This window comes from Protopterus annectens, chromosome 4.part1 (assembly GCF_019279795.1).
Source record: "Protopterus annectens isolate FY-2018-M chromosome 4.part1, PAN1.0, whole genome shotgun sequence".
In the NCBI taxonomy this organism is placed as follows: domain Eukaryota; kingdom Metazoa; phylum Chordata; order Ceratodontiformes; family Protopteridae; genus Protopterus; species Protopterus annectens.
This window is the reverse complement of record NC_056734.1, coordinates 123,717,829-123,742,723: the sequence shown is the minus strand read 5'-3', so window position 1 is coordinate 123,742,723 and position 24,895 is coordinate 123,717,829. Positions and strand designations below refer to the sequence as shown.

General features: G+C 42.3%; 1 protein-coding gene across 4 annotated transcripts in view; it reads right to left on the bottom strand.

Annotated features, from left to right (window-relative positions):
- The window catches only part of COPB2 (COPI coat complex subunit beta 2), a 1,357,654-nt gene that overhangs the window by 1,086,398 nt on the left and 246,361 nt on the right, over positions 1-24,895 (bottom strand). For all 4 annotated transcript variants that reach the window (XM_044070023.1, XM_044070026.1, XM_044070024.1 and 1 more), the window contains exon 9: positions 14,508-14,707. In XM_044070023.1, coding sequence (XP_043925958.1) covers positions 14,508-14,707 — 200 coding nt within the window. The remainder of the gene's footprint in view (positions 1-14,507; positions 14,708-24,895) is intronic.

Below are 24,895 nucleotides of genomic sequence, written 5' to 3'. Positions count from 1 at the left end.
CCAGGCTGCAAGGTTCAGGGTTTGAAGCTGAGGGTGCAGAATCTGGCCCGCCTGCTGGGACAGCAGGGAAGGGGGCTGAGGCAGGTGCCATGGTTGTAGCAGTGTCAAACTGCACAAGAGGGGGTACCAGTGCTGGCATGGCCAGTCTGGTGCAATCAGTATTGTCCTTGGCTTGTCCTGTTTGATCTTTAGTAGAACCTTCGAGAAAAGAGGCAGAGGGTGAAAGGCATAAACCGAGAGTCTTTCCCAGGTAAAGGACAGGGCCATCCACTTTTCAAGCTTGACTGTGGGGAGTTCTGGTACAAAATTTTTTCAATTGGTAGTTCTGAGAGGAGGCAACAGGTCTACTTCTGGAGTCCCACACTTGTTCCTCAAGAGGTTAAATATTTGGGGTTCTAGTTTCCATTCATGTGGGTCCATGAGATTTCTGCTTAAGTAGTCTGCCAGTGAATTTAGTTTGCCTGGCAGGAATTGAGCTTGTAGGTGCACTTGGTAGCTCAAGGCTGTGTTCCACAGAGCCATGGCTAGACTGCAGAGAGGGTAGGAGTGGGTTCCCCCCTGCTTGTTTATGTACCACATAACTGTGGTGTTGGTTTGTCTTTACCGTTAGTCGTCCTGGAAAAATAAGGTCTTGGAAGGCTGTCACAGCATTCTGTACAGTTGGCATTTCTTTTTGATTGATATGCAGGTGCTTCTGGCTCAGGTTCCATTTGCCCTGAATGCACTGCCTTGCCATGTGAGCCCCCCATGCATAGTCTGATGCGTCTGTTAGGGTTTGGGCGGCAGGGGGTAGAGTGAAAGGGAGTCCCTTGTTGTGGTAGCAGGCCACTGCCCACCAAAGGAACTCTGTCCTTAGACAAGGAATGATACGAATCATTGTTTCCATGTCCTGAGAATGTTGACATCATAGACTTTTTAGACACCACTGGAGTTTCCTCATATGCAGTCTTGCATATGGAATTAGCAGAATGCAAGAGGCCATGAACCCCACAGCTTGCAGTATTGTCCTTGCAGATAGCTGGGTTTTTGTGGCCAATAGTTTGAAGTAGGTTGTCAAATAAACTTGTTTCGCCGGAATGAGAAATGCCATCTGGAAGTTGTGTTCAAGCTTGTCCCCAGGAATACAATCTGTTGGCAGGGTACTAGGTGTGATTTCTTTTCGTTGATGGTGTACCCCAGTGAGGTTAGAAGTTTCTTTACAAATGCCAGGTGTTGTAATAGCAAGTCTAACTCGTATAGTCAGGCACACCGACATCCCACTCACTAGGCTGGACAAGGAAAAGGTTACTGTTAGCTGCCTGTCAGGAGCCAGAATCCGTGACATAACACAAGCACTCAGGTCACGCCAGAACAAGTACAAATATGACTCTGTCATTGTTCATGTTGGTGTGAATTACCTGAGATGTACCTCCCTGGACTACATGAAGAGAGACATGGAAGAGCTCTCTGATCATGTGGCCCAGGCGGTTATGACCCCGACCCCAAGTAGCATCCTGTCCTCACCAAGAATGATACCACAGTATAAAGAAAAAATAATCAATTTCAACAACTGGCTAAGCTTCTGGTGTCATTCAAAGGGGATCCAGTGTCTGTCAGCCTGGGACGACACGCTCGACAGGCCTCGTTGCTTCGCAAGAGACAGCTTGCACCTGTCACCCCCAGGCTTTCGAATACTGGCCAAGGCTCTTGCTGCCTCCATAGTGCCTTTTTTAGGCAAGGCTCAAAAGTCAAACCCACCTCCGTAAACAACACAAATAAAAAAATTAGTGTTATGCTACTCAACGCCAGGAGTTTAAATCTCAAAATGCATGTGCTCGAAGCACTCCTCAGTATGGAGAATGCAGACATCTGTGCAGTAAATGAAACCTAGTTCAAGGCTCCACAGAGCACCCCAGCACTACCGGGCTACAACTCATACCACACATTTCGACCACAGAACATGGACCGAAACACAAAAGGAGGGGGTGTATCCATATTCATCAAGTATACCTACACCTCCAGGTTAGTGGCGCAGCATGATACCTCCGAGATCATCCATGTGCAACTAACATCAGGCAAATCTGCAATGCAATTTGTGGCCTGCTACAGATCACCCTCCATGACCCAGGACCACCACTCTGCCTTTCTGGAGACGCTGGAAAACATGAAGGTCCTACTGAACACCCTGATATTGGGCGATTTCAATTACCCTACCGTTAACTGGGAAAACTACTCAAGTACAAACTCCAAGGTCCAGCGCTTTCTGGAATTTATCAACTCAAATGTCCTGGATCAGCTGGCAAACTCCCCTACCAGAGGTGAAAACATACTGGACCTGGTCATCATCAACATGGGCGACAGGTGTTCCAGACCAGAGGTCAACCCGTCACTGGTTAGATCAGACCATACACTAATCACTCTGGATGTCCACACTCCACCACCACCCCCCAACTAAGGAAACAACAGTAAAAAACTTTTCTAAAGCAAACTTCACCTTACTTAAGACAGAGGTGGTCAGTTTCACAGCCCCCACACTAAAGGATAACGCTGCCTAAGATTCAGAAACCTTTACAAATGCACTCTATGACCACCTACAAGGATGCATGGATCGTGCCATCCCTAGCAAAACCAAGACTCACTCCCCTAAGAGAAGGAAACCAGTCTGGTAGACCCTTGCCATAAACAGGCTATACAATAGGAGGAGGAAACTAGTTCAGAAAAAAAGCAAATCCCATGAAGGAAAGACATCCCTGATCAGTATCAGTAAGAAACTAAGGTCCCTCATAAAATCCTCCAAGGCTAACTTCGAAAGAAAAATAGCCAAGGATTCGAAAGATAACCACAAAGCCTTCTTTAGCTATGTCAAGAATCTAAGTGGCAACTCGCAGATATGCTCTGAGCTAGTGCAAAATAGCACAAAATATACTGAACCTACTGATATTGCCAACATCCTACCAGATAGTTCAGTGCAAACTTCACCCCCCTCACCCCCAAAAGGGCCCACAACAATACCTGAAAAGTGTAGTGTCCTGGGAATCACAGACGCACAGGTGAAAACAGCCCTTTCAAAAGCCAAAAGCACAGTGTCAATGGGGCCAGATGGTGTCCCAGGCTGCGTCTTGCACGAACTACAGAACGAATATCTCCCCACCTAAACACACTGTTCAACCTCAACCTCTCCACAGGCTATGTGCCCATAGAATGGTGCACAGCAACGGTTATTCCGCTCCACAAAGGAGAGACCACAACTGACCCTGGTAACTATCGCCTCATAAGCCTGACTAGCCTGGTCTGCAAGGCTATGGAGCGCATCATCATGGAACTCATTAACAAAGACATTGGGAACCTCCAAACACTTGACCCGACCCAGTTTGGCTTTGTTAAGGGAAGATCATGCCTACTAAACCTGGTTGACTTCTTCGAGACTGTCACCAAGGCCATAGATGAGGGGAAGGTAGTTCACACAGCCTACCTTGACCTCGCCAAGGCTTTTGACACCATTCCCCACTCGGGAATTATAGAAAAACTCACCAGCTTGAACATAAACCCCTACGTCACAAGATGGATTGCCAACTAGCTTACAGACAGAACTCACAAGGTAAGAATAGTGGGCTCCAGGTCCGACTCTAAACCAGTCAAAAGTGGTGTCCCACAAGGCTTGGTCCTGGGACCCCTACTGTTCGGCATATACTTATCAGAAGTACAGGCAAACACAGGAGGACTATGGCTAACCAAGTTTGCCGATGACTGCAAACTGGGAGCCATAACTGACTCACCGGCTGACACAGACATTCTCCAAAAGGGCCTTACTGAGACGGACACCTGGTGTCAAAGTCATGGTCTCAAGCTAAATGCCAAAAAATGCATAGTCATCCCGTTTGGGAAAAACAAAACGCCCATGAATTAACCACATAGGTGGCAGCCCCCTTAATACAGAAGAGGTAATAAGAGATCTGGGGACCCAGGTAGATCGTAATCTCTCCTTTGACAATCATATTGCCAAAGTAGTTAGGAAATCCTTCTATGTAGCTCATCTAATTACTAAAGGGTTCGCATCTAGAAATAAAGAGGTTATAGTGCCCCTCTACTAGTCACTCATCAGACCCATCATAGAGTACAATGCCCAATTTGGGATGTAGCTCACAAGACACTTCCAATAGCTGGAAAGACCACAAAAGTACCTCACCAAGAGGATTACTGGTCTCAAACATATGTCCTATTCAGCCTGACTAGAAAATCTCCAGCTGTACTCAGTGGCATATCGCTTACTCAGAGGTGATCTCTGCCTGACTTACAAAGCCATGTCCAACTTAGAATTGATGGACATGTACAACCTAAAGAAATTCAAGTCACTGCGAGCCACTCGCTCTAGTGAGCTAAACCTCACCACAACAATAAATAGAACATGCTGGAGGGATAGATTCCTGTCACAGAGCCTCCCCATGCTTTGGAACAAAATTCCTAACTACATTAGGCAGAGCCCCTCACTAACACTATTCAAGAGAAACCTTGATGAGTGGATGGGTAACAGAAAATACACCCCTGGGATCACTTCATTGGCTCTTCTTGACAGAGGCTCAGTTAATTAATCAATGGGGCGGTGAAAGCTGACACACTCTGGCTAGGCTTATAAATGCGAAATTCAGCAAATGGACAACTTCTTTAATAGACACAAGCACAAATAAATCCACAGCAAACGAAATCACAGCAGCACAGCACAGCAGACGAACTCACAGCAGTAAACCTGTACAAGTAAATCCACATACGTTTTTGTCAAAATAAGTTCATCTGTGAACTTGTACAGGTTTACTGTGCTGCTGTGAGTTCGTATGCTGTGCTGTGCTGCTGTGATTTCATTTGCTGTGGATTTATTTGTGCTTGTGTCCATTAAAGAAGTTGTCCATTTGCTGAGCTCCGTGTGTGCCTTACTTCAGGTTTACTAGTTTTAATTTTGGGCACTCAGACCACTGTTTTGGTTTATAGGCTTATAAATGCCCTCGGGCAGATAGCCTAGTAACTATCTATGAACTTATGTCCTGGCTTTCTGCCTGAATCAGACAATCATGCAAGTATGGGTAAGTGTGAACATTTCTCTGCCTGCAAAATGCAATGGCTCGAGCTAGACACTGTTGAGTACCCTGGGCGCAGTAGATAAGCCAAAGGGAAGTGCAGAGAACTGAAAGTGCATGAAGCCCACCCTGAAATGTAGGTATTCTCTGCAGGATTCTCCTATTGGGATGTGTAGGTAAGCTTAGGGTTGCCAGCCAGGCATCCTTGGCTAGCATAGGAAGAAGCTGTTGAAGAGTTAGCATTTTGAATTTTGGAACCACCAGAAAGGTGTTGAGAACAGAGAGGTCCAGGATAGGACGCCAGGAGTTTTCTTTTCTGGGTACAAGAAAAAGTTTTGAATAAAAACCTTGTCCCATTTGTTCTGCTGGGACAGGTTGAATAGCCCTGACAGTGAGAAGAGAGAGAACCTGCTGTTGGGGCCTCTGCCCATTGATTTGGGGGGGAGGTCTGGCCAACCACTTGGGGTTGGTAGTATGTGTGTGAAAGTGGAATCCGTATCCTCGGAAAACTATGTTCAAAACCCATTTACCCTGGGTAAGGAGTTCCCAGTTTTCTGCATGCAGGGCGAGCTTTCCTCCTAAGGGAGCAAGTAGTTGGAGCAGGGCTTGAAAGGGTTAAGGTTAAGTCATTGTGCCATTTATCCATAGTGGGGGTGGCTTACTACTCCCTGCTTTGGAAGTGGGAGCCCCCCACTGCTTAGATCTGTGCATAGCCTGAGACTGAAGTCTTGGTGGTCTGCTGTTCCTGGGTTTGGACTGAGAAGGCCTGGAAGGGACTTGGAAAGGACGAGTTCTTTGAAGGCCAATGCCTACTGAATCTGGGAGGCTGTACTTGTAGGAAATCTTTAACAGTTTGCATAGATTTAGCTTTTTCCTCCATCCTTTTGAGGACTTCCTCTGCTTTGTTGCTAAAAAGGCAGTCTTGGTTTAAGGGTGCATCCAGTAATTTAGCTTTAACATGATCCGCCAAGTTTTGTTCCTTAAGCCAAGCATGCCTTCTAAGTACAGACCCAGTGACAGCAGCTCTGCAAGATGCTTCTAAAGCATCAAAACCACATTGCAAAGTATGCTTACCAACTTGTTCAGCAGAATGCATTAAATCTTGCAAGTCTGTGTTCAGCAGAGTCAGGAATCAAAATCATTTTCTGTTTAAGTAGTCCCATAATATGCTGCTGATACTTTAACATATGAAACGGGCAATTTAAAGCCCTAATGGCTAAAGTAGCAGAAGTGTATACCTTCTTACCCCATCTGTCTAAGGCTCTAGAATCCCTATCAGAAGGGGTAGGAGTTTTGGCAGTAGTAGCCTTAATGCCTTTTGGTCCTTGGGAAATGGTCTCTGAATCCGCAGTAGGATTCTTGTAGAGGAACTTGAGAGTCAGGTACTCTGTAATACCTGTCAAGTTTTCTGGGAGCTGGAGGCAAAGTGTCTGAGGTAAGGCTAGACTCCAAGAAATCATCATCTACAATAGCCAGAACAAGAGGGATAGCTAGAGGCCTGTGTTGAGACAAGAGTAAGAATTCCCCAAGTCTCTTTTTGGACTCGGAATAGTCCTGGCTGTCCCAGCGGAAATGCTCCCTAAGGGTATGCAAGGTTTCACCAAAAGAAAAATCTTCTGGAGGGGAAGCAGAGGGAATGGAATCCTTTGGATCAGAATCCTCATAAGTAGATAAGGGCAAGTCCTGGTAATCAGAAGAAGCAGAGATATCAGACTCCTGATCAGAAGAATTAGAAAGAAAATCAGTTCTAGGTCTCAGAGTGGGAAGGCTGGCTTCCCCTAATTAAGGTAATAAGGTCTTCAGCCATTCTAAGCATTTGTTTTTGAGGCATATGGGCCCGAGTCTGCGGTTTGGTCATCGGTTTTCTAGGTGTAGTGCGAGTTTTAGGCCTGAGGAATTTGGTACTTCTGGTTGGAATTGATGCCGTCGGTTTAATATGAAAGTCTGTAGGCCTGAATACATCCTCAGAAGCTGGTGCCTGCACAGCAGCTCTGGACACATCCAAGGTAGAGACAGCCGCATCTCACAGCATACCGGACTCCGAATGGGTCTCAGTAGAGGCCTGCAAATCTGTAGTAGCGGGTATCAGGGGCTGCGAAAGCGCCTCAGTGAGTACCGGTGGACTGGTGACTAGCTTAACGGAAGCGTCATCGGAAGTTTTGGACCTATGCAGTCTGTCTCTGTCTTTATCCTTAGGTTTTTTCGCAAGATTGGTAGTCGGATGGCTTAACGAAGCCATTTCAGAGTACGGAGATAGAGAATGAAATTATTTAGCTACAAAAATAGCCAGACGACGAATATTTCGGGCATTGAACAAGGCACAAAACAGACAGCGAGGGATGTCATGGTCTGGGCCTAAACAGGTGACGCAGTAAGAACGAAAATCTCTATGAGGTATTTGCTTTCCACAGGCAAGACAATTGTTATTTTTTTCTGACATCGGTTAGAGTAAGAAAAAAAGGATCCCCTTTTTTGAAGACTTCAGGTCTGAAACTGCATGTTTTATATCCCTAACAACCTGACGTCATGGAAGAAGCGACAGCATCCGACGCAGAAATCTGAAGACACTGGTATTCAGGCCGGCTGAGGGCTACCTGCAGGCAAATAACCCAAATGTGATGACTGCAACAGTGAAACACGAGGAACATCCTGCTGCACTTGTTGATGGAGATGCAAACAGATTGCAGCAAGTGTGGCCCCAACAACAGAAAATCCACTCCACCACCGACTGAATGAGAGACCACTCATGAGGCATCAAATTGGACCTGATGAGCTTGTCTGCTAATACACTGGGTTTCTCCCATATGTGCATTACTATAAGAAAGCAGCTGGAGGGGATCTCTTACTGCCTCCTGACAAAGGGGAGAAGACCTGGATCCCAGTTTGTTGATGTACAAAACACCAGACATTGTCCATTTGAATCGCAATGGTTCTTAGAGGAAGAACATCTTTAAAAGCCTGCAACACTTGCAGGCCCACTCTCATCTCTAGGACATTTATGTGTGAATTGGTCTCATGGGGGCACCACGTCTTTGACCGTCCGTCCCAAGAAATGCCCCCACCCAACTCTAACTGAGAGGCATCCATGGTTACTGTGGCTACCGGAAGGGACAGAATAAAGGACTGGCCTAGGTACACTTTGTCCGACTGAATCCACCAACAAAGATGATCCTTGCAGACTTGAATGTGTTTGACTGGGAGGGACAAAGGACGATGCAGAATAGACCACTGTACAGCTAGAGCCCACTGGAGAAAAAGCATATAAAAACAGGCCATTCAAACTAAGGTTATGGCCACTGCCATTAAACCTAGTGCCTGACGGACAAGTCACTGGAGGAGAAGGGTGAATAAGAATATGCTACACCTGAAACTTGATTGTATCCACATGATGTATATGAAGGGAGGCTATCTGACTTATTGTGTCCAAATGGGCACCTATGTACTCCAGGCTCTCTACAGGTTGTAGATGAGATCTGAAGGTGACGATTGAAATGTCTAGCCTTTGATAAAGTTGGAGCAAATGGTCCATGGACTGCTCTAGGAGATGCTTAGTTTGGGCAGTGAGGAGCCAATTGTCTAGCTATGGAAACACTCGGATTCTATCAGGTGAGCTGCTACCACTACCAAACACTTGAAAACACCCTGTGGGTTCTGATGAGACCAAAGGGCAGGGTTTTGAACTGACAATGACTGGCTGCCAGCTGAAAACTCAGGAAATATTCGGAATCGTTTGACTGAGCACATCCAATCTTCCTTGTGTAAAAAAGGCAGAATGCAGTGAAACGTGACCCTTCGGAACTTTGACTTCTTCATAAATTGGTTCAGTTTGGTTAGATCCAAAACTGGTTTCAGGTCCCTGGTCTTCTTTGGCACTAAAAATAACCTGGAGTAAGTTCCGAGTCCTCTTTGGTCTGGTGAGACCTCCTGGATGACTCTCTTGTCTATCAGCTTTTGAATCTCTTGAGCTGCAGCTTCCCTCTGACTGGGTGGGACATCACAAAGCTTTTTTCTTTTGTTTGAGGGGACTTGGAAAAATGGTATGAAATAACCTCTGGATTATAAAGACCAGTGTCTGGGTGCAAAGACAAGTGCCCCCAGGAAAGCTGAAAGGGTTTATCCGAAAAAGAATCTCTGAAACTCTGGTTTTGCAGCCTCCACTGCTGCAACAAACAGGTCTTCCATATGAACTCACCCCCTTTGCCTCTGGAGGAGTTGTCCCTGCATGAATCATAAAAAGATCCTTGGGATTTATGGAACTGCATTCTTTTGCCTCCTCTTTGGAGTCTGGGAAACGGATTGTTGAAGGGTAGAAAAGCATATCCCTATGGCAGACAGGGTCTTTCCAGCTTGCTCACTCTAGGAAAGTGTTTCTTTCACAGTAGGGCCAAATAAAGACATTTCATCAAAAGGGGCACTGATGAAAGAAGACTTGAAAGGCTCCACAAAGTCACATCACTGCATCCAGGCACATCTCCTAATGGCTAAGCCTGAACTGGCAGCCTGTGAGGTACCCTCTACAGCATGGGATATTGACCTCATGGATGCATTGGAAACTGATAATAAAGTATCTGGCTGTGAAGAGGACCTCTTGTGGTCATCCATGGACATGGACTCAAAGGGATTTGGACAGTTCCTTGGTCAAATCCTGCTGCAGTCTTGTGAAATGTGCTAACTAATTCAGGGACCTCAAGGCAAAGGTTGCTGAAGCAAATGTGTGCTTTCCAAGCCTGCCTAATGCCCCGGATTCTCTTTAGGGATGGATTGATGAACTCTGCTCCACTGGCTCCTTTCTAGTGGCTGCTGCCACAACCATAGCATCAACAGGGACTCCTTTGCTCCAATTAGGTCTGTCCTTCGGCAGTGCCGAAATTTTGTCTGGGTATCAAGGAATTTCTTCAACAGAATCCGGTTCCTTCTATGCCCAGTGAGATATCAAATTGATAAGCTCATCTACTGGGGGAGTCACCATAGATTAATTATGGAGTATCTGAAGACCAGCTACCTTTTTGTTTAAGAATTTCCAGGATGTCTCCAAATGAGACTTCTGGTGGAGAACTAGGGAAAGATTCCCCTTCAAAGTCATTATCTTCGGTGACAGATTTCATAAAGGAATCTCTGCGTCTCCTTTTGCACATTCTCTTTCAGGGAACCTCTTCAGTAGAATGAGCTGGAGAGGTATCCAAAGAAAGGTGAAGTTCCTTGATGCCAACTGTCTGGATGCTAGATGGTCCTGGCTGTCCTTCTGGATTAGGCCTGATAGGATCTAAGCTTGGCCCAGGAAGAGGAAAGGATGCAGGATTCAAGGATGAAAAGTAATCCAATCTCTCAATCGAGAGGAAGCCCTCTCCACTACCTCAAAGGCAGACGGAGCATGAGAAGTCATGGCTGGCCGCACCGGAGCTGAAACTTGTGAAGCTAACAAGCCCTGATCCTGCCCAGATCCATGCCTTGAAGGAGAAGTCAAACCCGAACTGCCCAATGCTGAAGCTCTGAAGGGTAATGACAGTTCCAATAACATTAGAGTGGAAACCAACCCCCATACACCCGGTGCTGACATTTCGGCTCTGAGACTTATCTCAAGCCAAAGGAACCAGAGCAGAACTAGTTAGGGAGGACACTGGTGTTGCAGACTTGGTCATCTTCGGATCTGATGCTGATACTCTTGAGGTTCTCAGATCCAAGGACTCCGGAACCGTGGGACAGATCAGAGGAGGATATCACTATGTGAGAAGTGGACATGAAGCTCGAGGATCTGATGGGAGACAGAGATGAAATAACCCCCATCTGAATCAGAGTTCTGAGGAATTTCCTCATCATCATATCCTATGTCACCTTCTGACAGACTTCTGGAGGACCCAATGGAAAAGGAGATTGAGGGACAAGACTGGTTCGATGGTGAACTCAGGAGAGCAGGTTTGAGGAGACTTAGATAAAATAACACTCAGATCCAAGGGCATGGGATCCTAGTGTTTTTTCTTAGGATCTGATGAAGCCAGATCCTAAGATTCTGGAATTTTTTGAGGAGGCTTTGATGAAGACCAAGCCGATGTAGTAGCCTTTGGAGAACAGCTAGGGGATCATTTGCAAAATTCCTTCAAGTCCAAAGAGGATTTCACAGATTCACTAGGAGTTTGATCCCAAGAAGAAGAAGAGAAAGAAGTGGGGGCAATATATCCTTAAGCACTAAATTACTGTGTTTGTTGCTAAGTGCTCTTGAATTAAATACAGCACAAATGAAGCAGTCAGTCTTGAGGTGTGATGATCCAAGGCAGTAGACACACTCCCTGTGGGCATCAGAATTGGGAATTTTTTGCCCACAGGAAGTGCACTTTTTAAAGCTTGTTGGTTTTTCAAACATTTTTAAAACAGGCCTTTAAAAGGGGGTAAAGAAAAGAAAACAAAACAGTAGGTACAGGAATTTTTTTTTTCTTTTTATAACAGAGGTAAGCGGACTATCAATGGTACAAAGGGTACCCTCTAAAGGGAAGAAAGGTCAGAAAAAAAAAGAAAGAATAGACAGTTACCAACTACGGTACAGCAGGAATTACCAAAAGGCAGAAAAATGTTATGAAAGGAGTAACTGTGAGAAAACTCGTATATAACTATTAGGAGAGGGAGAGGTTAAGCAGAGTACAAAAAATAAAAGGCTTAAATAAGATAATTACTCACAAAAAAACAGCTAAAACTATCCAAACTAGCTCTCAGAGAGGGATCTGCGTCTGTGTGTTATGGTGGCAAACGAGATCTGAGGTATTGTTAGCTGACTGAGACATTATGGGTATTAGGAGGAGCTCAAGAGCTGAAGCCAAAAGACTAGTGTATGTGGCAGAGTATGCACATGTTGAGGAACGAATGAAAGGGACATAATCAGATCCACATTTAACTGTGCAGTTATTGTTTATAGACAAACCTGTGGGGTTTTACAGGTACATTTTTATCCTGTAGTTAATTTACCACATCACTTTACACATACAAAGCAAAATAATGCTTGCTGTCCATACCTGTCAAGGGAAGATGCCTCCCACACACATACCATATCCCTGCTCAGACAACTAATACTGTGTTTCGCAGTGTTTCTACTTAGCAACAGCATTGGACAACAGTAGAACTGTTTTAACAAACCAAGCACTACAGACCCTTAAGCTTAAAGGAACACTTCAAGAATACTATATAGAGCAATGCATTGCTGCCTGCCACCCCCAAACACACAAATATACTGCAAAAGAGAATACTGATGCAATTTAGCAAACTGCCTATACCTCCCCAAACAGCAGTTGACACCAGGCACTAGGAGTAGAATCAATTATTCTCATACTAGTATTAATAATACTGCAAAATAACTCCAAGAAAAAATAAAAATGCACACTACTTTTTTTTTAAAAGCTATCTTGAAAAGCATTACCATTGCAACAAAACAAGGTCTCTGAAACATTATGGCAAAATGTTGTCATTTTTACTGGCGAACTATTACCTACTTCAAGTAAAAGTATGCTATAAAAATACTGCACAAAAGTAAGGAATGTCGTTTGCCTGTGGGACAATCCTGCACAACTCTGGGATATTAGTACCAGACATCTTTGGCTTTCCTTAAGAAATGAAGTTTATAACACAGTGAGATAATGTAAAGTACCTACATCTCATGTGATGCCCTCCCAATTCTTTACAAATGGTGCTACTACTCCCATGATAGCAGGATGTGTAACAGCATTTGACCAAGGATGCGGTGCAGATTTGGAGGAGCAAGTAAGGGAAGGAAAATCTTAATCAGGGCTGCTCCGCCTGGGACCAAGAACCTAGGACACCAAGGATTCCCCTTCACCTCCATGCCTTTTTTTTTCTTGCCTACGGTAGCACAGCTCAGATTCTAATAGGTAATTTGTGGCACATTATGGATCAGGAGTACTGAAAAAAGCTATTTTATTGACTGCAAAGCTTCTCCCTTTGCACCATCTGTCTGGGAAGAGTAGTGGGAAAAGGTACTACTTTAAGCTTCTTCTCTGGATCCACAAATGCCACTGCTAGATTTCCAAAATAATTTTATTAAATGAATTTCTGAGACTCCTGGGCCCTTTGAAACCTATCACGCTTTTTAGAGGTAACAGGCTGGATATTAGGTTTCTTGAAGGCATCCTTAAACTCCCAAGCCTGGAGTAACTGCTATAGGTTTAGAGACATCCAGACCCAGCAGATCCAAATACATTTTCTGGTCATCTAATATCTCTTTTGGCCACCCATCCCAAGTCAAATTTCAATCTGCAAAGTGCCTCTCTAAATGAGGTTTTCTCAGAAGGGGGAAGCAAAGGGCAAAGCGTCACCCGTCTCTGTTTCATACCCTAAGACAGAAGGCATTTGGGAAGCACATTTCAGTTCTGAGGAGGCAGAATCCCTTTCTGTTGCTTATGTTGCCTGCCAAATCATCTAACAGCACGACTGCTATCACAGATAGCTTTAAAATTAGATCCAGCTGTGCACTACCCTCAAAAATGTACAATGGAACTATGTTGAGAATGCATATCCTTTTACACAGAGAAGAAAACAACCATTCAAAAGCAGTACATTTACTACAGAAACAGTGGCTTCAGGAACTGAATATAGTCCAAATACCAACCTACTGACACAGTAAACAAACAAAGAAATGCAAAAAGCCATGATATGTGTCAGTACAGCTTCACAAAATGGTAAGCATAACACGAAGACACTCAGAGGGGAAAAATTAATGAACTAGCTGGGGCCAACAGTAAGCTAAACCATGCAATGCACTGTAGCCTTGGAATATTGTAATCAGTCTAATAATAAAAAAACTCTGAACTGTAGGGCCTTATGACCTCCGTTTACCAATACTCTAAAATTAGAATTATATGTTAAAAGCCTTACATATGAAAGATCATCTACACCAGTCTTTCAAAGTACTTAGCATTTCTTCAGCAAGAAGATCCTGTTCATTTCAAGGCACAAGCCACAAGACTGTGACTGAGACAAACTGCAGGAGCTTGCCAATGTGCATCACAGACATCACTGTCAGCCTGGTTTGCTTGCAGCTGAAGGTCACATGCATCACCAACCCAACAAGAGGAAAATGGAATTCCAACAAAATGTGATGGTGGAATAGGGTGCTAGAGAGAATGGCGGAGGAACTACTAAACATCACCATGTGACCAGAAAGAACACTACAAAAGGGGCCAAAGCAGTACAATAATCTCCAAAAACTGAGCGAATGTCCAATTAGATGGTTATGGGGCACAATCAATGTTTTTTTTTTTTTTATAAAAATGAAAACACTGGTTATAGTGCACAGGTCAGAGTACATTATTTTTCAAAACAGCCAAGTAGTCACAAAGGCAAAGCTCAAAAGAAATTTCTGTCTTAACAAAACATGTAAAAGAAATAACAAAAATTTGACTGTATAATTAATAACGTTGATGGTACTTTCAGTTCACAAATTAGAATGACTATAATTACCTTCCATTGGGGTTATGCTGAATTGTCTGTGGATAGATCTCACAGCTTCCCATGTCCTTAACAGCCAGTGGTAGTCTTTCCCCATCCTTAATTTCAGTATCACCCATTGCCTTCAGATTTGCTTGCTGGATCTCAGAATGTTTTGCCCAAATAATTTTTCCATTAGCATCCATAGACATAGCTGGCTCTTCCCGACCAAGCTGCAGGGGGAGGAGACAAAGTTATTTGGAAATTTAGGATATGCAGATAAAGGGAAACCGTAACTAGCTATGATATACAAGTGATCAATTACTTAATATAAAAAAACGTACATTAAAACTCCAGATCAGTTCAAATGTTGCACATAGAAATCCAGCAAAATATACAAAGGGATCTGTACTCAACATTTAGTTTTATTACAAAAGGGCTTCAAAAATGATGCTTTCTGCTGCGTCTGTCTCTGCTTTCCCTCACTCACGCTGTCTCATGCTGTTAAACTGTTTTGTCTCACTTTTGCAACGTACCTGTTACACCACCATATGTGGTATATAAACTGCCAATCTGCATCCTCATTACATCGGGCTGCCATTTTTTTTCAGGCATTTAAAAATAAAAACTTCATAAAATTAATTTTCCCCTTGTAGATGCCACTGAGGTTAAACAATGATCTTTAACTTAAGTGACATAAGTTGAGGGTAAAACATGAGCAGCATCCATAGACATGTTAAAAAATGTCCCAAATAAATCCAGATACACCTGTGCAAACTGCACCATGACATTAAACTCAGCAGATGCTGTGATGCAGTCATGTATTGTGACTAAACACGTTAAGCTCAGTAATAACAGCCATTAGCAGTGTTTGTTGGTCTATTCCCAAGAGTTAAGTAGAAAAGAAAGACTAATGAATTTTAAATATAAATAAGTTGTGTTGTCATAAAAGAGAAAGACTGAACACTGATTTGAGTCATGAGGTTTGACCTGAACTTTCCCAGTGCTCAGGAGGCAAACCCACACATCATACTAAAACTAGGGAACTACCTTTTTGATTGAAAGGCCATCATGCTCTGGCATGATCAAGACACAAGACTTTATTAGGCGGGTTAACATTTTACTTGTTTAACCTCAAGCAGTTCTTTTGTAAACAATGTAAGGGACCCAGTTTCTGCATTTGACCTGGTGCATGGCTGCAAAGTCTTTGGGCCAGTCAATCTATTCAAAGAACAAATAAATTTGATATTTGGAATAATGCAACCTTGCAGATGATTAAGGCTACAAACTGTTAATGAATTGCTTCCTGTAACTAAAAGGTACAGGGTTTGATTCCTTAAAAATCCAGCTGCCTACAGTGTTACCCTGAGCAGGTCACTTAACCAGACAGTGCTCCCAGGTCACCTCTGAAAAGGAATACTTGCAGCTTACCCAGTTAACAAATGTATTAAAATAATATTGCTCCTAGCGACAAAGAAAACTACACTGGCACACCATAGGACACAGTTAACTATGCATGCAAGCTGGAAGGAAAAAAATAACATTTTTTATAGCTAAATTTAACAAATACTGCACATCTGTATTAGGTGTTACATGTTTTTTGGTAAAGCACACCATTCTCTTCCTTTTCCCAAAGTCTGATACCTTTAAAATCAGAAGGAACTTTAAACAAATTAAGAAACTCCCTAAAACATCAAATTGTAAAGACTTAACTAGGGGTTACATTCTCTGATCAAAAACTCTTCAATTCTTGAGTTTGAGTTCGGTTTAGATCTTCTCCTTCTCATTATTAACAACCATCAGTGATCTTATAAACCTAAATATTATACGCAATACAGATGGCTTACTCTTGCTACCTTCTAAACGTCCTCAACACAGAAAGACTTAATAAAAACAGCATGACGCTGGCCCAACAAATCACTCCCTTTTTACAATCAACTCTCCAAAACAATCAATGGTCTTCAGAACTTCTCAGTGCCTTTACTGATTCTATTTCTGCCTCAAAGACCCCAAAGAAACAATGTTTTAATTTCCAATTACAAATAACCTAGACTAGTTAACATCATCTGCTCTGAGCTTCTCACGTAACACTGAAAAATTACTAGCAATACAGTATCACACTTCAAAGCAAACTGTAAACTAATAAGCCATGACTTTTGCACGACAGGCTGAAACAGACATACTGTACTTACTAACAAATTTGAGCATTAGTTTAATCACAATATCTGCAGCTGTTCCAAAAAGGTTTCTCTAGTAGTGGTTGAGGAAGCACTGGCCTATAACACTGTCACACACAAACTGACAATATGCGGCTCAGCCAGTGGTGCTGTTCATAGGAAATCATTGCCAGCACTGCTTCTATTACAGCACAGGCAATGTTTTTTTTTTTTTTTTTTTTTTACTTTTCTTTATTGTCCATGATTGTGGGACTGTGGATCTGGTTTATATAAAAGCCCACCCCCAAATGGGTGTGGCAAGGGACCTTGCCCCCCTGCAAACACTTGCATTTTGATTTTTTTTTTTTTTTTTTTTTTTGGGAGATGAATCTGCTACTGGTTAAGCTGGTTTGTAATCAAAGCTTCTTCTGGATGTTATCTGACAAACCACAGGAGAACTCTTTCTAAACACTAAAAGCTTATCACTTTGTAACAACAGCCGGACCAAGAGAAGATTACCATCAAACCTTCAAAAATGCAAACAGTTTACCTTAAGGATAAAACTACTCTGCCACTCTCAACACTAACATTTTTTTTTTTTTTTTTACACAGCAACCACTGCCCATCTCTTATTAACCAAAGTAAAAAGCATTAACTATTATTAGCTTTTAATGTTCAAGAAAGCTGAATTCCTTCTTCTAAAATTACCATCTTCCTCCCTTCCTTTGGGCAAACACAATTTCTCAAAAACTTTTTGCAGTTTGGAATACACTCTCTCATTACCACTAGAAGCAGCTTTACCACTCAATCTTCAAATCCCTACTACTAAGCTAGTTCAATAATTTATCCAAAAGTTATTGTGACACAAAATAAGGCATACCCGTTCAACCCCTAGCCACCAGTGAGCAACCAAATCACAAAAAATAATGCATTTTGGTACTGCATTATTAAAACAAGTGATAACAAATACATACCTGCTAAGGAGTGTTGTGGTTGCGCACAACACTGGTTGCCTCTATTCCCTTACACGAATAAAGTCTTCATTTTCAAGTTAAATGAACTCTCAGAAAATTATATGAGGAAAGAATGAAGAAAAATCACAACTAAAAACTTACCATAATAATAGATGTTAATGCAGATCACTGCTGCACTAGCCCTTACTGCTTGGATGACTCCTGCATTTCAAAAGTAGAGAATGGTGGACAAATCGGTAGGGTTGGCCTGCAACAAGCCTTGCAGAATGGCTGTAGTAAATACAGCCTTTGCCCTGGAAATTATATCTTGTCCATATTGTTTGGAAAAAGCATGGACTAAAGACTAGGTAGCTTCCTTCAGAAAAACTTTACACTCGCCTCTTCAGAAAGAAAACATGAGCTCCATTAGTCCCTTCCAACATTTCACTACTACAAGAATAATGCAACTTAATACAGTGGGTCAGCTTGAAAACTGTTCTTCCATCCTTCCTGGGTGCAAAGGATACAAACAGACTTTTTTTGAAATCTAGGTAATATGTCAGTTACACATGTACATTTAAAAAGTTAAGGATTCCCCCTACATTGTTCTTGGGGGGGCTACAAAAAAAAAAGCCAGTGAATAGCTTGATTGAGGGAGAACCGTACCACTACTTTTGGCATAAACACTGGTGTTTGTTCTAGCATGGACACTGTCCTTATGGAAGTCTAGAAAGGGCTCTGTACATAAAGGTCTGCAGTTCTGAAAGCTGTGGTGATAGTAAAAAAAAAAAAGTATTTCAGGTGAGACATTTAAGGGGGGCATAGGTGGCAGACTGAAATGAAGACTATGTCAGTTTTTACAGGACAGAATTAAAGTCACATGGAGGTGCTTTCAGGAGAAGACCATCTTTGAGAAAGTGCTCAACAGGCTGTAGGAATGCTAAGGGAGGATCCAAATGTACACAAGCCAAAATGGCTGGCAAATGTGCCTTTATGAAGACACATACCAATCCTGAATCTAAAAGCTAACTAGTATTGTGGAATCAAAGACATCATTGCAGTGTTACGGTCTTGATCTTTTCTGTAGTACAAAAAAAAAACACATTTTCCATGTGGATAAGCAGGACTTCCTTGTGGTAGACTTTCTAGCCTTCTAACGTCTGGCTAGCACTTCCTCATTGAACAGACATCTGAAGGGAACAATCTTAGTTCACCCAGACAGTTAGTTGCAGTATCTTTTGGCTGGGATATACGAAGCCCCCCCCCCATGTCTTGAGTTAGAAGTCTTTTGTAAAAGGCAGGATTATTAAGGTTTTGGGTTGATAAGTTAGAACTAATGTCATCTGGTCCAAAAAGGTACCACTAGCAGCATCACTGGATCCTCTTCCCTTACTTTCTGGTTCTTCCTGGGAAGAAGAGCGATATGAGGGAAAGTAAACAGAAAAATGCTTGTCCTCTTGACTAAAAAGGCACCTATCACCCAAGCTTCACTGCATTGTGCTCTGGAGCTCAATTTTCTCAGTTGCTTGATTGTCATCAGAAAGGCTAGCAGATCTATTTCTGGGGCACCCCACCCGTTTATAACCTGAAGGAATTCATCCCTGTGTAATCAGCCATTTGTGAAGATCTGTACATGAACTCAGTAGCAACTGAGCCAATCAATGGGATGGGATGTAGACAGCCTTTAGGGTTATCCTCCAGGCAGTCATGGACAGCCTGAACAAGGAGTAAGAATGAGTTTCCCCCACTTGCCTCAATACACCATATTACAATAGTGTAATCCATTACAACATGCAAAATGTTTTTCCCAGATATATCTGAAGGGTTTAAGTGTCTGAATTACGGCATCCCCTTCCTTTACAATGATGCGCTTTTTTCTTTGGAATTATATCCCAGCCGCTTTGTCTTTTGAGATTTTTTGAGTGTGACCCCAAGATAGGTCTGAAGCATCCATGGTCAGGGTGTGACTGTGGGTTTCCTGGTTCTAGCTCCTTAGAAATACAGTGCAGGGTAAAGGTAATCTTCTCTGGGGACTGAGTGCTAGCGACAGATGCTTCTTAGGAACCACTGGAGATTTCTCATGTGAATCTTTGCTAAGGGGACAATTAAGATTGGGAAAAACATGAATCCCAGTGACCTCAGGAATTCCCTGGCTGTGACTACTGTCTCCTGCGTCATCTGATGAAAGTACTAAACTAAGGATTCCACATTCTCTAAAGCGAGGTAGGCCCTCTAGCTGGAGGAATCCAGGAAGGAGAAAAAAAGAATAACTTTGTTTGAAAGAGGCTGAAAGCTGATGTTGGGATGGTTAAGGAAAGCACCAGGTTTTGGAAGCAGTCTTTGGTGAATTGTTGAGCCAGCTACAGTTCCTCCTGAGGGGCATCCTGAATGAGGCAGTTATCCAGACCAGGGTAATTGTCAATGCAGTCCAAGGGGCAAGGAGTTAAACTGGCAGTGGGAGCCCCACAAGTCAAATCTAAGAAAGCACATGTGGTTTCTGTGAAAAGGTAAATGAAGGCAGGCATCCTAGAGGTCCAGGTTAAACCTTATGGCTTGAGTTAATACGAGTGGTAAGGGGACTTGCAATACAATGATTTTGAATTCAGACAGCATTTTACAGATGAACTTATTAAACGACTTCCAAGACTATGTGAAACTTATCAAGTCTGGGAGAACACATGGTCTTGCAAGCATAACTTATTTTCTTCTGCAGACTTCATGGACCTCACAACAAAACAATTCAAGCAAATCCATTTCAAGTTGCACTAACAAATGGCTAAACAGACTCATATAGACTCAGTGAATGAACTTTCTGCTACTGCCCATACTATGAAACAACTTCTCTGAAAGCCACTTTCTATGATTTCCAAACTTTTTTTTTTTTTTACAGGAACAAACACTCCCATGTGAGGTGACATCTTCCAACACATATCACATACATACACACATATATTTAGTCTCATATGCAAAATCATAGAAAAAAATACCATGAAAATAATAAACAATGACATAGGAAACCTCCAGACGCTAGACCCAACCCAGTTTGGTTTAGTCAAGGTAGGTCATGCCTACTCACCTGGAGGACTTCTTTGAGATGGTCATCAAAGCAATGACTGAGGAAAAAATGGTTCAACACCATCTACCTTGAAATGGCCAAGGCATTTGATACAATACCAAACTTGGGCACTGTTGACAAACTCAAGAAGTCAGGTATACACCCTTATGTTACCCATTGGATAGCCATCTGGATCAAAGACAAGAACCAGAAAGTTAGAAATAGGGAGTCCGCCTCTACAAAAAGAGGCCAGTCACAAGTGGAGTTTCTGAAAACTTAGTCACAGGACTGCTCCTTTTTGGTATTTACTTCTCTAAAGTCGAAGTCAACATCAAGGGTCTCTGGCTAACCAAATCTGCAGAGGACTACAAATTAGGAGCAGTCAAAGAATTCCCCACAGACACTAATGTTCTCAAAGAATGGGTGATACAGAAAAAAATTGTCTCATATCCATGGACTAAAACTAAATGCCAAGAAATTCATAATAATATCCTTTGGGAAGTCATCCACCCGTAGTGATACCCCTAAGAGTCAACCCAGTAGTTAGAGACTAGGGGACACACGCAGACAGTAGTCTAGCCTTTGACCATCATGTACATACAGCAGCGAGGAAATGACTCTATATTGCGCAACTTATAAACAAAGATATGGTATCTAAGCCAAAGGAGATCATTGTTTCACGGTATTTGGCAATCATCAGACCAATCATAGAGTACAATGCCCCCTTTGGTATGTACCTAACCAGGCACATCCAACAAGTGGAATATCCACAAAGATTCCTCACTAAAAAGAACACGCGGTGTAAGTAACATGTCCTATGCAGACTAACTCAGAGCCCTATCCTTGTATTCTGTCTCCTGCAGGCTGTTACACGGAGATCTATACCTGGCACTAAAGCACTGTCAGATCCCACCCCAATGGACCTCCTGCATAACATCAAAAAAAAAAAAAACAAAAATGTATACCTATTCTAAAGACTTAAACATTGCTGGTGATATAAATAGGATTTACGGGAGAAACAACTATGTATTTCAGAGACTTACCCCATCTCTGGAACAGTCTCCCCCACCCATGTGAAGCATCCTCCCTAATCCAATTCAGGTATAACTTGGACAACTGAATAGGGAAAAGGAAAATTCATCCCTGGTTGGGCACTTAAGTCCCTAATGGAAACAGATGGCCTGTAAATGGTTCATCTCCCAGGCCTAAGCTTGTAAATGTTTCATACACCAAGCCTTTGCTTACACATATCAAGGGTACCGGGACTTGTCAGGGCATTTGGGATTCATGGCTAGGCTTAAAAAGGCCCCAGTGGTTGTTACCCTAGTAAACACCTATGAAACTATGAATTTAGCAAATGGTCTTAAGAGTGCAATCTATCGCAGCATAGCACTACACTGATAAGCACAACATAAAACCATCACTTAGTAAACATTCATTGGATTAACTACATTATATATATATATATATATATATATATATATATATATATATATATACACATACACACACACACACATATATATATATATATATATATATATATATATATATATATATATATATACATACATATACACATATACACACCAAAATGTCAGCAACTGACATTACATATACATGACATTTATACAAATACAACATACTATCAAGGTTTTTTCAATGTTCTACACAGTCTTAGAACAAACAGAAATGTAATAACATGACACATACCTGCACTGTGAAGGAAGATGGTGAAGGAAGATGGTGACTGAGTGGAAGAGGAGACAATAGTGAGGGGGTACTTAGCAATACATTCTGCTACAGTGCCATACCACCCACGGGTCAAATTTTAATAAAGAATAATCAGCTTATAGCCAATACATACCAATTAATAAGGAAGCACAAAGAGCAGGTTTTGTTTCATTTACTGAATGCAGAAGTCATTAAAAGAGGGAGACTAATTAACTAGTATATACAGTGTGACCTACTCATCAAGAGAAGGGATACTGTCTTATGAGTCGCACAGAAATTAGAGCAGGCCACAAAGTTAACTACCTGTAAACTGAAGGAAAAGCTAGGAACAAAACCTTATTATTTAAGCAGTAAAATAAAAAATGTGAAGGCTTTACAGGAAAAGCTCACTCAGACTCTGTCACAGACTGCTGTGAGGGTAAAGGTTAGTTTGTTTGTCTTACCCTCCAGCCCTGGTGCTGTTAACTTAACTGTCTCTCTACTTGCCTGCTCCTTATATTAATTTGACCACATACTTCCTTCTCTCTCTCCTTTCATTGTTAAGCACCCTTACGTGTTTTTAAGGTCGGCTCTGCACTAAAAGCAGATAGTGCTGACCAGTAAATAGCAGCAGCAGGTATGAAACGGCTTTGTTTCAACTCCCATTTTTGTTTGCTACAGTACACACATTACTTTGACTACAACTGCTTCCCTTAGACATAAGGGCGCCAACCACTTCCCCTATTATTTACCGGCTTTCAAAGCCAGAAAACCACATCACTTTTTTTTTTAAATCTAACTTTTGAATAGCTAATAAAATACATGGAAAATCATCTCTATGCACTACAAAAATCTGTTCTCGACATGGAATTACTTTGCATCCCCATCTCAAACAGTTACAATAGTCAACTCATTCATAATCCCCTATATAAAATATTTTCTTAAAATCTTTCTGTAGAACCTCAATGTAAACCACAAAATACATTTTTTTAAATAAATCCTGCGCAAAAGTGACGCACTTAAAAAGTGCACATTTTCCATGGACTTTGCATAAAATCACACTTTCCATTCAAGTACATTTCTTGTATTCCATACATATATTATTTTGCAGTTTTACAACTTGAAATCTATACAAACTATTATAACAAAGCCTAAGAAAATCATCATCATCCCCCCTTTTTTCCCCATTTTTCTACATGAGGTCGGGGTATTGTGTTAACTGTTGCAAACTCTCTCGATTCAGTGCCACTCTCTTGCCTTATTCAACACTCGTGCCTGACTGTCACAGATCATCTTTCACACATCCATCCACCCTCTTTGCTGGATGTCCTCGCTTCCTCTTACCTTCTTCCTGTCTGTCCCAAATCTCCCACACCAGATTGTCTTCTGCTTTTCTATGCATGTGCCCAAACCATCGTAATCTGTTCTCTCTGATCTTTTCTGCAATTGGAGCTACTTTGGCTTCTGCTATGTCATGTCCTTATTTCTTCACCTGTCCCACAGTGTGCATCCTATGACCTTTCTCAGGCATTTCATTTCCATCACCTCTGGCTTCAACTGTTCTGCCTTTACTGCTCAGGTTTCTGTACTATACAGGAGTACTGGTCGCACCACTGTCTTGTACACCTTACTTTACAGCTTCTTAAGCATTCTTCTGTCATAGTCTGCACCTGATACTATATGCCACTAGGCTACAGCCCCTCTGACTCTAGCTTTGACCTTTTCATTCAGACTACCCTTCTCCTCAACTACCCCTCCCAAATACTTGAAGCTGTTTACCTGTTCCACTATCTTCCCTTCTATCTCTATTCTCAGCTTATTCTGATTTCCCAATTTGCTGCCATTACCACCGTCTTATCTGTGCTTAGTTTCATCCCATGTGCTTTCAGATTTGCATTCCATTCTCCTATCCTTTGCTGAAGTTCTAGCTCAGAATCTGCCTGCACTGCCACATCTGCATACAGCAGATTCGTTGATCCCTCCCCTCCAACTGTTTGCATCCCATGTGCCTTCAGATTTGCATTCCATTCTCATATCCTTTGCTGAAGTTCTAGCTCAGAATCTGCCTGCACTGCCACATCTGCATACAGCAGATTCATTGATCCCTCCCCTCCAACTGTTTGCTAATGTAGTCCATCACCAGTATGAACAGCAGTGGGCTCAGAGCTGAACCCTGATGTACACCCACTCCCACTGGGAACTCCTCTGTGAGGCCGAACACTATTCAAACTTGAGTCATTGGGTCCTTGTACATAGCCTGCACTAATTCTACCATGGTTTCTGGGACTTCAAACCACAGCAGTACTGCCCAGATCAGCTTTCTTGGGACCTTGTCATATGCTTTCTCCACGTGTAAGAATGCCCAGTTGGATTCTTTCCTCATCTCTAGCTTCTTCTCAAGTATATTGACTGTAAGAAAATACACAAGCAAAATACTTCTATCGGAAAAAACTAAATTCCCCTGCAACTGCATACAAAGTACAACAAGATTGTTTGGGTAAACCAGAACTAAATCTCAAAATGGCATGATATAAAGATGCAAGT